The following is a 15,084-nucleotide window of genomic DNA, read 5'->3' on the forward strand; positions in this document are numbered from 1 at the left end:
TCGGCAACCCCGGTCCCCCCCCACCCCCTTCCCCGGTCCCCTCCCGGCCCGGTGCAGGCGCGGCAGCCGGCGACACCCGGCGGCGAGGAGCGGCGCCATGCGGGCCGCCGCCTGCCTGCTCTCCCTGGCGCTCTGCGCCCTGCCCGCCGCCCCAGGTGAGCCGAGCCTCGGGCAGGGGGGGGACCCCGGGGGGGGACGGGGGGTGCCGAGCCCGTAACCCTGACCGCTGCTGCCTCTCCCTGCCCAGCAGGCTCCGGGCCGGCGGCTGCGGGGCGGCGGCGGGGCGAGAACCGCTTCGCGGAGCGCCAGAGCATCAGGCCCCTGCGGCTGCTCGCCGGAGAGGGCGGCGGCGGGGCGCGGAGGCCGGCGCTGAGTACGCGGGTGCGGAGCGGAGCGGTGCGGAGCCAGGTAGGAGCCACCCACCGGGCTGGGGGGGGGGTCCCCGCGGTGTCCCCCCGCCGAGCCGAGGGGCGTGGGGGCGGTGGGGAAGGAGCACGCGGGGCTCGGCGGCCCCGCGGAGATGCTGATCCCAGCGCCCGCTGGGTCAGAGCGGTCCCCGGGTGGTTTTTTAATCCGTCCCCCCCCCAACCCCGGCCCGGCTGGCGGCGGTGCGCCGGGGGCAGGGGCCGCTGCCGGAGGAAAGTTGCGGCCCCTCTGCGGCAGCGGAGCGGGGATGCTGCGGGCGGCCGGCGTGCGGCAGCCGCCTGGGTGCGGGGTTTCAAAACGGGGGCTGCGAATGGAAAGGGGAGCCCCCGAAACGCCGGGGGCGAGCCCAGGGCAGGGACCTGCCGCGCGTGTTGCCACCCAGCCGGGGTACGGCGCGAGATTCCTGCCTTACGCGGGCCGGCCGCCGCGGCTTTGGTTACACCGACTGCGGCGGGCTCGGTCCCGGTCGCCGAGCATCGCCTCCGAGGCGCTCCGCGGGCGTTGCGTCTGAAGGGAAAAGCGCTGAGCGTGTGCCGTTACAGATGAAGCCCAGAAAAACCCCGTGCGTTTGGGGGAACCGCTGACATGCAGGATGAGTTGCAGGCCTCTCTTCCCTCCTTGGCTCCTGTCAATTTTAGAAACAAAATAGCTGAAAAAATGGGCTCAGATTTCTTTTTTTTTTTATATATATAGAATCCTTAAAATATAAGCACTGGCAGCTTGTATTTTTTGGATGTAGTTAAATAATAAAGTCTCTTCCTAGCATATTTATTTGCCTCTGAATGTTACTGCCTCTACGTAAAGATTTTGCAGACACGATGGCCATATTTGCAGCACACTAACATAGGATTTTAGAAGTTCCAAAATGTCTGCTTTGTTTAAAAAGGGAAAAAAATATCCTCTCAGTGTTTTGGGATGCCTTGAAGACCCTTGGACGCTCACAAACTCAAATGCAGTGTGGCATATCTTCTAAAGGGGCTACAGTTGGATCAAGTGTCAGGAGCCACGTACTGGCCTTACAGACCAAACTTAATTTATGGGTTTTGTTTGCCTGGATGTCTCAAACTTTATTCACCAAACCTTACGCTCATAATTTTTTTTCAAGTCATCCATGTTTCATTAAGTCATTAGCCAGTGGTAGCGTTACTCCCACCAGAAAAGAAGTAAATCTAATGGGCTAAAAATGGTTAAATGCGTTTATTTCACACCAGTCTCCAGGCTGAATTGAAGTTAAACATGTGAAGCTCAGTGCCCAGCTACAACTTTTTCTCCTGATCTAGGAGTTTCCCTCTGCTACTTAAAACACTCCCGGCCTCTCCCATGGTGTCTAATGGCTGCGACCCCACTGAAGGATGCAGTAGCTGGCAGGGATGTGAAGGAAGAAAATTATGAAGCGGAAGCTGGCCAGAACAAGCGGAGTAGCACCGGTTTGCTGTGCTTCTCGCACAGGGCACGGTTACATCTTAATTGCAGGATGCTGCATCCCTCGCCCGGAGATCTGAGTCAGCTTGGCAGCAATGGACAGCGGTATGGCTGCAAGAGCTTCAACGGAGCTCTTGTAGAAGGTGTTTTTGCAGTAGTGCTGTTGCGGTTGAGTAATTTAATATCCCAGTTCTTAAAGTCTAGCATCCCATAAGGGTGTTTTTACCCTTACCTCTGCCAGAATGCGTGTCAAAGCTGCAGACTAACTGAGCTAACTTCTGCTTTTGGGTGGCTGGTACAAGTCACGCAAAGCAAAAAGACAAAGAGTGCTGGATTTTACTTGCAGGTGAAAAAACACCCCTGCCTGCACTGTGGTGTTAGCAGGCTAAGGTTAGTGACACAGGGCGGGACTCTCAGTCAGGACATTTTCCATGTGCATTGATTTGTTTTGTGTTTAATTAGGCTTTGACTGCCTCCAGACCCCATTCAATCCTTTGCTAGTAGTCTTTGGACAGACCTGTATCAAACTTAGAAAAACTGGTCTCAAACTGAGACTTAAAGCAAAAGCTAATGACCTTGTGGATTGGTTTAGGAAGGAGGCGTCTTGGAGGAGGTTAAAACATTCGGGCAGGGCCTGGGATGGCTGAAGGGCAAGCAGCTGTGTCTAGAAAAGCAGATACCTGATGGGATGGTGCAGTCAGAAGACCAGACAGCAACTAGCTGTTGAATTAATGTAAAACAATGTAATTGTGTTATGAATTGGATAAAGATAAAAGGAGAGAGAGATTAGTTAAGCTGGAGAGAGGGAAGTTGCATTAAATCGGATTGGATCCCTTTAATTCCTGGATGAAAGCTTTAGCTTCAGAAAGGGCAGAAGTTGTACAAGAGGGATGCGAGCCTGGGTCTGGGATTGAACAAAGGGAAATTAGGATGGTAGCTCAGGGGAAGGCAGAAGCAAGGGGATGAAAAAGAGAACAAAGACAATACTTTGTGGATATTTCTGAAGTTTCTGTTCATGGAGAGTGAGAATTGGTAAGTCCCAGTTTTACTGTCTTGGTGTTACTGCAGCATGCCCCCCTTCACTAGCTGAATTAATCAGTCTCTTATGAAGAGAGAGATCAGCAAACACGAACCTGGGCCAGTGACACTGCGTTTCCCCCACCATCTCTGGAGTGGGAGGGAAGGGAACACCACAGCCTGCCTGGAGCTGGGGGAAGGGATAGGAGCAGGCAGGAGGGTTTCCACTTGGCAGGGAATCTGAGGATATCTCCTGTAGCCATCTGATGTTCAAGAGGCAGTGGGAAGGGAGAGGGGAGTACATGGTTTGTGCAAACTTCTCCCCAGCTTTCCGAACCAGAGGGCAGCAGCAGCAGATTCCTTGCCTGTGGACAAGCCTTGCTTGATGGGCTTCGGAAGATTTTTCCCTTCCCTTGATTTTTTTTTTTCAGATTTGTCTGTGCAGCTAGTTAGAGAGAATTACTCCTTTTGTAAAGCTAACATCATGCAGATGGCTGTTTCTGGCACATTTTTTAGCGGGACCCTACACTCTGCTTTACACCTCTACTGCATCAGACTGTGATCTGCCTTGCTCCTGAAAGCTAAGTGGGGCTGGGAATGGACCCTGCTTAGACTGAGGCAGACTGGAAAATGGTTTGGCAGGTGAACACAGGATCGATCCCCTGACCTGCCTAAGCCCCCGTCAGGAAGGGCTGTGCTGCAAAGAGTGGCAAAGCTTCGAGTAATGCAATGTTTTTGCCAGGACTGATCTTTAGTGCTTTGGTCCTTCATTTGTGCTTGGTCTTTCATAGATCACTATCTTCTCGTTGGATTCAGGCTGCCTCTCTTGAGGGATAGGGTCTTTTCTGATCTTAAAGCTTTCTTTTTTTTTTTTTCTTTTTTTTTTTTCCAAATGGCAGTGGTAACATTTCCCTGAGGCCATTACCAATGAAACCGGTCTCAGTGTGCCTGTCTGAAGCTGCATACTCTGTTCTTGGTGGAGTGGCTGACACACCAGAGGCCTGTGTGGTCCTTCAGAGGGACCTGGACAGGCTGGAGAGTTGGGTGGAGAGGAACCTCATGAGGTTCAACAAGGGCAAGTGCAGGGTCCTGCACCTGGGGAGGAACAACCCCAGGCACGGGGCTGACAGGCTGGAGAGCAGCTCTGCAGAGAGGGACCCGGGGGTTGTGGTGGACAACAACTTAACCATGAGCCAGCAAGTAGGGAAGGGAAGTAATGTTGGAAGGGAAGTAATGGTTGGCAGATTTCTAAAAATCTTTTTTTTTTTTTTTCCCAACATTTGTTGAGGTATTTCTCTAGCAACCTCCGTTGTTTTGTTTGTTTGTTTTGTTTTTTCTGGTCCATTGCCATCACTATATCTATCGAGTGACTTCTCAACGTGCATGCTTTACTACTATTCAAGAAAACGGTGTATGTAGTCAACCTAGAGACCCAGAATATAATTGTTTAAGAAACAAAATCAGCATGCTTACAGTCATAGTTGTCCAAGATTGCTGGACCTCAGAGCACAGCGCAAGGGAAATGTTGTAGGCTATTATATATTCCTGTCATTAACATTTTGACACACGCTGTATAGTGAGCATTGGAGTATCCACCAGAGTTTGGGATTTTGCTTTTAATTCTACCATGGAATAGTGTCACTACAATACATTCCTGTATTTCAATTTCTCTGTTCCCCAAAGGGGGCCTACTAGCAGCTGCACAGCACTTAATCTAAAGAGTAATCAAGATAAGATATATCTGAGAATGTGTGAATATTGATGTTATCATTAAAGCACTCCAGGATCATAGCAATGGCCACGTAATTTTCTGTTGCATAAATAAGCCTATTAGAAAATAAACGTCCTATATAGCATGGGCATTCAGTGAAGGCTAAGCCTAGATCCTTGTCTTTAAGACAAGGACCTGTTCACATAAAAGTTCACATAATTGAAAATATGAGGAACTCTTTTAATTGTGTGGCTTGACCCATATTTTGATAGTGTTAAACAGCACAGTTTCTTAATTCTTTCTTTTAGCTGGCAGCATGCAGGCATGCTCTTCACTGAATTGTGGGTGTAAGTAAGCATTCCTCCCCATTGCTTGCATTTGTTCTCCTACCTGTAAGGAGAGCAAAACAAAACACAAAGTCTGCTGTTACAAACATGAGTTTGTCCTCTACATCAGCACTGTGTTTAGAGGGCCATTTTCTGCGGATCAAATGTTCTGGTTGTGAAGATGCGATTTATTTTCCAGCTGGAGATTAGAGTGCCAGACAGCTACACCGCCTTCAGCCAAGAGACGCCTTCCCTCAACCCTAAGGCTGACTTAATGGTCATCTGGCTCCCGGCTGGAGACTGCAGCCTCCCCAAGACCATGCCACAACGCTGGCTCTGGGAAGGCCTCTGCATGTGCCTTGCAATTGACAGTACACCAGTAAGCTCCTCCTGTGCTTAACTGGGTAACTGGTTTTGTGCCTGATCCTTGTCTCTTGCGGTGCTCCCTACCTGGTGTTTCCATCACGTGTGGGATGTGGTACTGGCCCTTGGACTGAGGAGAAGGTTACTTCCAGCGTTTGGAGCGGAGAGTGAGATCAGCCGAGGGGAGAACATGGCCGCTCAATGCCAGCAGAGAAGGTCCCAATTCTCCTTGCAGCCAGCACTCTGTAATGGGTCTGCATGCACAGACTGAGGGACAGCTTTGTTCATCTTGGGGCTTGCACTGCAGTCACTTCTTTTTGATATATCTAGGTGTTGATAGGGAAATTTGTAAGATTTGCTATTGTTTTCAGTGGGAACAAGGAGTGTGACAACTCAGTGACCTGCTATGGGTATAGATTAAGTCACCTTTGTTGGGTATGCAAAACATTCATGGCAGGGCAACTTCTGTTTCTCAACCTGTTTTTGACTTGCTCGTTGCCAGTTGTCATGAAGGTACACTGAAATCCTTCGCAGTGAGTAAAAGGGCTGACTTGGTTGTAGCCTGACTTGCAGCGTGGCACGAAGAAGCCCCAGGACTGGATTGTGCCTTGGGACAGAGCTGAGCATGGTTTGTGGTCCAGAGTGACTCAGTAGTTTGCAGCAAGGTATTTATTTGTCTTCCGCTGTCTGCATTTCTGGATTGTTTGGGACCAAATTACACAATTCCATAAATTGATCGGGAAGCATGGCTTACAAATTTCTTAAATAACTTCTTACCGCTAATAATCAATTGCAGAGAAGCTCTGCTCTGTCATGCTGAGCTCACATGGCTCTGCTTGCCCTTTGAATTGAAATCTTTCATCAGTTTTTCAGGTGATGCCCAGTCCTTGCTACTGGCTTCTCTGACTTGTTGGCCTTTCACTTTACTCGCAGAACAGGATATTCCTATTCTTTGAAGGTGCTCCTGAAACTGCTAACTTTAGTTGAAACATTCTTGCTTTCTGTTCCAGTGCCGTCAACTTCTGTTGATATTACAATTTCCTGTGTTTGGTAGCTCAAACAATTAGTAATGTGTGGTTAAAAATGAGTTCTGACTGCTGAGGGGTTTCTAAAACAACTCTGGATTTTGGGACTGATGGATGATGACTGTTGGAAAGAGAACTGTCATGAGAAATTGCCCAATTTTTAAAATTATTTTCTGCTCACTTAATCAAATGGCTGCTGTCTCTTGAAGAAACTTAGGCACAATTTTCAATCAACCTACCACAAAACCAAAGGGAGAGGAGGATAAACTGGGACGGAGGCTGTAGTGAGCAAAAAGAACATGCATTTGGTTTGCTGCCAGATCTGGTTTTCTTCATGCCTCTGCTTCTTCTCCCACTTTCCTTAAGGTTTATAAGGCATTTGGCAAAATGTGTGTAATAAATACTTCATTGTATCTTCAAAATGTGCAGTTCTGCAATATTTGTGTAAGAATAAGATACTTCACCAAGCTAGCAATAATCTGTTTTCATGAATATGTGAATAACAGTTAAAATACCAATACTCTTAATGCAGGTCCTGCCTTCATGAAGAGGAAAAAAATGCTGGAAGACAATTTTTGATAAAGATTGTCGCATGCTGCAAGGGCATTGAAAGTGCCCTTTGATTTCTGTTGTAAGAGGGACGTTTGGTTTGATTTTTGATAAAATATACATATTCATAGCAGGTGTTTTGGCATTTTATAGGCAAAGAATATTTCACATTTCTAAATCATCCCTCTTTGCAAGCTCATTTCAGTAAAGTGCCTACTTGATAATGAGATTTCTTACGACAATGAATGAATATGCCCCAAAAAGCATCCAGCAAAAAACCTTCTGTTAGCTGCTATTTCAGTGTTTGTGTTGCAGAAATACTACATCAGGACTCAGATTTTGAGGGGTGATTAAAAATCATAGGTATCTCTGAATATCCTAATGTGGGGAAAAGGGCAGCATGGGAAATATTTGTTTTGTGGCGTTGTCTCTTGTTTGTACAATAGCAGAGCTGAAAAGAGAGATTCCAAAAGCTTAATCTCATTAAACTGGCTTATATACAGTCACGAAGGATCTTAAAGGCTCATATGTAACAATCCTTATAGAAAGTATTTTTCCCGGCATTTGCTTTTTGCCATGATCAACATAATAGCTGCATGCTTAAGATCTGAGTGTTTTAGAGCAATCCCTTCCAGCTCAGGTAATCAGTATCTGTATTTATCCCTGGTCTATGTCAGTGCACCTGAGTGCAGGATCAGACTGAATATTCTTTCTCCCACTGTTTCGCTGAGGATACCTGTTCTGGGACCCTTGCGGTTAATGATCTCCTATAACGTATTCACGATGCAGAAGAGTGTTGCATTCTGAACAGCATCAGGATGAAACATTGCTGAAGAGGAACTACATATGAAGTTAACATTCACTCTAAAGTGTTTACCACAAGAGCATTATGGATGTACATATAACACTCTCATGGCAGGTGTCATTTTATATTCTGCTACTTCAGGTCCCCTTCGGAGTCTTCTCAGTAACTATTCAAGTCTTTAATGGACTCAAGACCAACAACTTTACTTGGGCGTATTAAAACATTATTCCAGTTACCCTGTCAAACACTGCTTAACATTCAATCAAACTCTGTAAAAAAACTTCTAAGGTTCAGCTTTCTAAAGCGTGGGCTTTTCTGGCTAGTGCTCTCTCAGTGCTGGGCCCTCTCAGATCAGCCCCACTGAAGTTTGTGACCCTTCCGCTTTCTGCAGCCACCAGCTGCCAGGTTTCTATCTCTGGACAATAGGGATCTTTGGCTCCCATGGATCTGAACCAGAGCTGCTGCTTCTCTTTGGTAGACTGTCCTCCTCCTTCAGGGGAGGGAGCTCACAGGGCTGTAGTCGGATGATCTGGTGGCCAGCCCAGGCCCACATCTGTTCCCTGGGCCTGGATAACGATGGATGTGGAGGCTGAAGGCCAGTGCCAGAAGAGGGCTGAGCCTGCCCGTCTTTGACACAAGACTGTGGGATCTTCCTGCTCCACTTGTCCCTCTCATTTTTCTGCTGATATTTTTTAGGTTTTTGTTCTCTAAATATCCTCTTCAAGTATTGTATTTTCTAGTAACGGTACAGTTATTTGTGTGCTGGATGTTAACCAAAACAGTTGTCTTTTGCGTCTCCAGAAATAACTATGACCCCCATCATGGCTCTCTTCTCTACTCCTTTAAATTCTTTTAAACTGCTTTAGCTTTGTGATGATTGTCTGTGGAAAACTTAAAGACAAGGAAGCCGCCTGAGCCCTTCTAGTCATCTTCTTCCCTCTGGCTTGCCAGTGGCCTTCTGGGCACTGTATGGGTATGCTGTTCAGAGGAGCTGTATTCTGGAGTGTCTAAAGGATCTCGGAGGCTTGTCAGATTCCTTTTGGCTCCTCATAGCCACAGGTGCTCCCTGATGGTACTCCACTGGAGCCATTGCAGTAGTTGCATTAGTTCTGAGGGGGGGAAATCATTGCTGCAGGGATGAAATGCGCAGTGGCTGAGCCACAGCCACCACGTGCAACCACTTTCCTCTCAGATGGAGACATTCAGTGTGGAGAAAAGCCTTGTGCACAGAAAATTATGTCTGTACGGGCTTTTTAAAACTTCAATAAGATGACTGTGTGATGGAGGGTTAATGTATTTTTTTTTTCCCCCATAAATTTTATTGAGTGAGTGTTGAGCAGCAAAGGTTGCTGAAGAGCCACATGGGAGTGTTGAGCACATGGACAACCTGTGGGGTGCACTTCCATGAGTGGGGTTGGCTGGTTGGCTAAGTTCAAGTGGGAAGTTAATGTCACTTGAGATTAAAGACTTGACAAAGATTATGTAGAAAACAAACAAAGTGGCAAATGATATAAAGATATTTAACCATTGAGTCAGTAAGAGTCCAACTTGAAACCTGGATTCAGTTAAAGAAAGGTAAACCCATTGCTGCTGGCCATTTGCCAGTAGACAATGAAATTTGGTGATTCCTCTGGTAACCTGACCTGCTCTCATTTGTCTGCCGACACAAGTGGATGAGTCTCGCTGTAATGGAGGTAATAAGGATACATTGATAAAGCTGGCTTGTTGGTTGGTGTTGTCTTTTCAAATCTTGTACAACAAATTCACTGAGTTCTTTTTTCCTTTCCTTTTTTTTTTTTAATTTTTGTAATTGAAATGAATGTGCCCAAACCAGAAACCATGCTTTAGAAAAAGCATATTTTCAGAGTGTAATATTAAAACAAGGTTTAGAAAAAAAAAAAAAGTGTGGGTAAATGCTTTTTAATGGTACCTTGGTAATAAAAGCTGGATGTATGTGGGTGTGGAGGTTATAGCCCTGAATTACAGCTCAAAAATTGCCCAGAAGAACAGCAGTATATAGGAACACATTCTGTTCCAGAAATGTCTCTCTCCTTAGAGTATTTCAGCCCCTGAAATTCTGTGGGAATGAAAAAAATCCATCAGCTATTTCAGAAAATGTATACAATGAAAATGTTGATTCATTGTGATCTCGTAGGCTGTATCAAGAGGAAAATGAGTTTTGAATTGTGCTTTTCTGGCACTTTTCAACTTTAAACAGGACTTTGATACTTGAATGTAGAGGGTGAGTCATATTTAAAAAGTATTATCCATGGAGTTGAGCAATATATTGGTATGCCTAGAGTCTACAAGTTTAATCAAGCTCTTCTTATCCTAATGTGCTGACAAAATGTTGGTAAACTTTCTGCTGCTGCCAGAGAACTGTTTATGGGAAAAGTTTGTTGGCCATGTTGGCAGGCACAAGGTGTCAAAGAGTGCTTGTTACTCACAGTGGGAAGACCTAATCTATTGGTAATCTTGCTTCTGTTTACAAACTAAATGTAAGACCAATTGAAAATGTTTGGAACATGTGACTGTGTTGCCGAATAATATTTCGGTGTGCAAAGGAGCAAATTTATCTTGCGCTATTTTTATTGCTTTTGAGTGCTATATGTGTAATGCAAAGGCAGCATTAATGGAGTGTTTCTTCAGATTTGTCTTTCATCTGGTAATGAAACTCTGTTCCCTCATTTCTGAAGTCTACAAGAGTTGCTAAAAAGGGCGTCTTCTTCTCAACTTTATTGATTCCTTCTAGAACTTGGAAAATGTGCAGCTAGAAATTACCTCAAAGCACCATCTGCTTCAGTCAAGAAAAAGTCCAAATGCCTTCACTCCTTCAGCCAGTTAGATTCATTGAACTTTCCTTCTTGCCTAAATGGTGTCCTTGAGACAATGCAGCCCTTTCTACAGCTGAATGACACAGTGATTCAGATGGGTTCATCCTCAAGTGTTGCCTTCAGCGCATGCGTTGCATCCCTTGTTTTGTATTCTCTCCCTCTGCAGATTCATTGTGCTTAATTTGTTTGCCTCTCAGGCTGCAGCTGTGCGTGAGTAGCTGCTCATTTGAGGTCTGTCCACTTGAAACTGCCAGATGTCCATAGGAGAGGGTCTTGTAGGGAGATTTCACGTAAGAAAGATTTTCCTTGTCCGAGTCCTTTCCCTCTGACTCCATACTTCTTCACATGGAAATAGGTTCACCATCTAGTTGCACAATCAAGTCCTGTAGCATCTCTTTGTTTTGCTTTTCGTTTTACACCTGAGTCTCTGAAATCTAGAATCGTGGGGAGCAATGAAAACTGCAGAGCCCGCGTGTCACAGGATGAGTATCTATTTGCTCTCTGCCCGTCTTGGTTTAGAAATGGGATCTTCCATGGTCATCAAAGTTTTTGTATGAATTATGGCAGGAAAACATTTTGAACTTAGAGTTTTTTTTCATGACATTCATTTGTTTCCTACTTGCAATCCAGTACTTTATTAATCATCCTCATAATAACCTATTTTATCATGCTTTTTCTAGCCACTAATCTTTGATGAAGAACCTTAAACACATGAGGTTGAACAGCCACTGATTTCCCATTTTTGCCCCAACTTATTTAAGACCTCTTGCACATTAATTGTGACTTTATACAAGAATTTTTGTTGCTTCCCTTTAAGAAAAATAAAACTAAAAGAGTATGCGTTCCCAAATGTTCTTGCAGTTCTTCCTTTCACTGAGATATGAAGGCTTTCACAACAACAGAAGTTATGTTAATTAGTCTCATAGGAAATCAAAGGTTATAAGTAAAATTATCTTAAAGTCAAATTAATGTAATCATAAAACATAGTAGATAAAAGTTCTAGCTCCATGTTGTTTTCTGGGGCTAGAAACAAGTGTTAGATTGCCTTTTGGGAAGCAGCATCTTGCCCATTCAGTTACTTAAATTTGTCCTTTTAGATCTGTAAGATCAAACGGTACATCATGCTAGATTTGCTAGCAGTGACAACCCGATAGTTTTCTTGTCTTCATTGCCCGATTATTTAACCTTGGGTGAGCAAGGAAGAGAAGTTTTCATGAGAAAAACATTTTTTTTTTTGTGTGTGTTGTAAGTCAGTTTGTTGTAACTGTTCAAAGATGCCTGCGTTTCTGGAGTGCCAGGTGAACATATAGGACAAGATGCATGAGCAGGTATAGCTGAGCAAGTTCATCAGAGCTCAGTATCACACATCTGCAGGACCTCTAAAGGATCCCTGCAGCTGCCCAGATGTTGGATTTGCAGTAGTGGTATCTGCGTGATAAATTGCACAGGTTTGTGTTAAGGACTTCTTCTTTTTGGTGCTGCTCCCCTCATCCATCTCTCTAGGGATTTTACTGTAGTGAGTATGTGCAGACAGCCTCTGACTGCAAAACTGCAAATAAATAATAAAAGAGATTTATTTTTCTTTTTTACTACTGAGAAGAATAATTACTGGCATTTTAGAAATACAAGTAGTCCTTGCTTCTGACTCTGATTTCACTGAGCTGGAGATGTTCAGCCTGAAAAAGAGAAGGCTCCGGGGTGACCTTGTTCTAGACTTTCAATACTTAAAGGAGGATTATAAAAAAGATGGAAAGCAACATTTTCCTTGGTCAGATAATGGTAGGATAAGGGGAAGTGGTTTTATACTAAAAGAGGGAAGATTTAGATTAGAGGTTAGGAGGAAATTCTCCACAATGAGCGTAGTGAGGCAGTGGCACAGGCTGCCCAGGGAAGCTGTGGATGCCCCATCCCTGGAGGTGTTCAAGGCCAGGCTGGATGGGGCTTTGGGCAACCTGGTCTGGTGGGAGGTGTCCCTGCCCATGGCAGGGGGTTGGAACTGGGTGATCTTTAAGGTCCCTTCCAACCCAAACCAGTCTATAATACGATGTGTTGTTTATGTGGAGAAAAGCTATTTTAGGTCATGTTTACATCTTTGTCAGGATCTTCCTCTGGTGAGAGCTGGCAAAACTCCACTGACACGAACTGGAGGATGGCACTGTGCGCTGGCAATGGGGTTTAACTCCCCCTCTGCCTCTCACGCGTTTGGCACAGATGCGATCCAGGGTTCAGAAATGAACATGGACCTTCACAAATCTTTTTTTATTTCTAGCTTTTCCTCAGAATAAATTACTTATTTATTAATTGTACCCCAAAGAGGCAGCTGTAAAAGACTTTTCATCAAACCATGATGCAGTTCTGATGCTGTTCCGCAGTTTCTTCATGAAATGACCTCGGTAACTTCATTCATTTTTTTTTTTTCATTAAAGAAAACCACATAAATATTTAGATTTATACCATGGATAAAAAGAATAAGCTTACATAAAGAATGACAAATAATGGTGATTAATATAATAAATGAGTGCCTATAAATATTTTGAAAATGCTGAGGAAAGTAAACCAGAAATGTTGCAGTTCTTTAATATGCTGAAGATTCATATGATTCACATATGAATATGTGAATCCAGTTCAGTGGCCCTGAACTTTCGATTAAAATTACATATTTACAAATGGTAGCAGAGAGGGTCTAAGATTTTTTTTTTTGTCCCATATATTTTTTAAAAGTGATTCTTTGGATCTGAAACATTTATTTTTTACTTGACCTAGGCTTATTTCTGATTTTTTTTCCTCTGAGTAGTTTTTTTTTTTTTTTTTCCTTCCTCCTGGTGCAAGTAGAAAAGTAAGTTTTTGAACAAACTTGTTATTTTATGCGTACCAATGATATACTGTGTAACTCCGGATTTTTTACAACACAACTGAGGCTGAAAAATATCCATTTATACATGTACATGTTCTAATTAGCTCTATATAGCGTAAATGTAACTGCAATAAATGTTTTCAAAGCCAATTATCATTTTTTAGGTAAATCTACATTAAAAGATTACTATATTTTTCACTTAATTTCAATCATATATTTCTTTTGATTTCCCATGGGCCTACTCGTGTCCGTACTGAATTTAAGAAACAGACATTTCACACACACTTAAAGGATTGTTAACAAGCTGAGATTTTTGTTCTCCTATTAGATGGAGGGAGGCAAATTAAATTAACATCTAAGGGAGCTATTATTTTGTAAATACTGTCTGCTATAAAACCTCATTGTTCTTACAAGCTCTGGAGTACAGGTTTTAACTTTTGCCTTGCTGTAGCATTCTGTATTACTTTTTCTTGATTCTCTTGATGTTTTTCTTTTGAGTGTACAAATTTGATCAGAATCTTTTAATTACAAACTGCAGCGCTATAGATAGTAGTAAATACAAAATTCCTTACATCAAAGGACAAGCATATAAATTGTTTACCCTCTCTCTCAAATAAAAAGAACACTCTTCTCTTTTGGTGGAAATTACTGTTATCTCTTCCAGCAAAACTTATAAAAAAATCTAAATGCTTTATGCAGGATACTTCAGAAATAAGAAGGATATAATATCAAGAATTGCACATTTTATCACAATATATTTTTAATTCCTTTTCCTCCTTTTAACGAAGAAAAACATTAGTCATTATGTTACCATGCCAGTTTCAACATCCAAGTAATTATAATGAATGTGAGAACATTTCTAAAATATTTCCTTTCAAAATTCTTGTTAATTTGATTGTTCAGAAAGTGCGTAGCTTGTAAACATTTCACTGATGATTAAAATATTTGCTGTTTTTGAAATGAAAGTCTTCCAAATGTTTTATATTGATAGTTACCCATGGAACTCTACTGCAGTGAGGCTCACCACTGACCTTCAATGAAGTAGAATCACAGAATCATTAAAGTTGGAAAAGACCTCCCAGATCATGTGGCCCAGCCATCACCCTACTACCAATGTCACCCACTAAGCCATGTCCCTAAGCACCACGTCCAACCCTTCCTTGAACACCCCCAGGGACGGTGACTCCACCACCTCCCTGGGCAACCCGTCCCAATGCCTGACTGCTCTTGCTGAGAAGAAATGTCTCCTCATTTCCAACCTGAACCTCCCCTGGTGCAACTCGAGGCCATTCCCTCTAGTCCTATCACTAGTTACCTGTGAGAAGAGGCCGACCCCCAGCTCCCCACAGCTTCCTTTCAGGCAGTTGCAGAGAGCAATGAGGTCTCCCCTGAGCCTCCTCTTCTCCAGACACAACAACCCCAGCTCCCTCAGCTGCTCCTCACAGGACTTGTGCTCCAGGCCCTTCACCAGCTTCGTAGCCCTTCTCTGGACATGTTCCAGGGCCTTCTTGTAGTGAGAGGCCCAAAACTGAACACAGTACTCGGGGTGAAACTTTGGTTGCAGTTTGTGTATGTGTGTTCCCTCTGGAGATGCTCATTCTTCAGGGCCAGTTTCTGCAGAAAGCTGATAAACAACAGGGTTGCTGGAGGGACTATGTTAGAAATTGTCATTATTTTGTTGCGTTGCTTTGGAGCAATAAACATTCCTACATGGTACTGATTGCCTGTCTCTTCTACTACTGCAGTGATCCC

At 43.9% G+C, this 15,084-nt stretch overlaps 1 protein-coding gene and 1 long non-coding RNA gene across 13 annotated transcripts in view; both read left to right on the forward strand.

Annotated features, from left to right (window-relative positions):
* Nucleotides 1-15,084, forward strand: part of ADAM22 (ADAM metallopeptidase domain 22) — a gene marked incomplete at its 3' end in the record, with an annotated part of 141,912 nt that continues 126,828 nt past the window's right edge. For 11 of the 12 annotated variants that reach the window (XM_080582462.1, XM_080582469.1, XM_080582471.1 and 8 more), the window contains exons 1-2: nucleotides 1-155; nucleotides 248-408. In XM_080582462.1, the coding sequence (XP_080438588.1) occupies nucleotides 98-155; nucleotides 248-408 (219 nt within the window). In that variant the 5' untranslated portion in view covers nucleotides 1-97. The remainder of the gene's footprint in view (nucleotides 156-247; nucleotides 409-15,084) is intronic. The other variant, XM_080582468.1, reaches the window with a different exon arrangement.
* Nucleotides 1,960-13,290, forward strand: LOC308190796. Its single transcript, XR_013947497.1, has 3 exons — nucleotides 1,960-2,880; nucleotides 4,885-4,923; nucleotides 5,102-13,290. It is a non-coding gene; the product is annotated as an uncharacterized lncRNA (long non-coding RNA).

This window comes from Anser brachyrhynchus, assembly GCF_964034855.1.
Source record: "Anser brachyrhynchus genome assembly, chromosome: 2".
NCBI lineage: Eukaryota > Metazoa > Chordata > Aves > Anseriformes > Anatidae > Anser > Anser brachyrhynchus.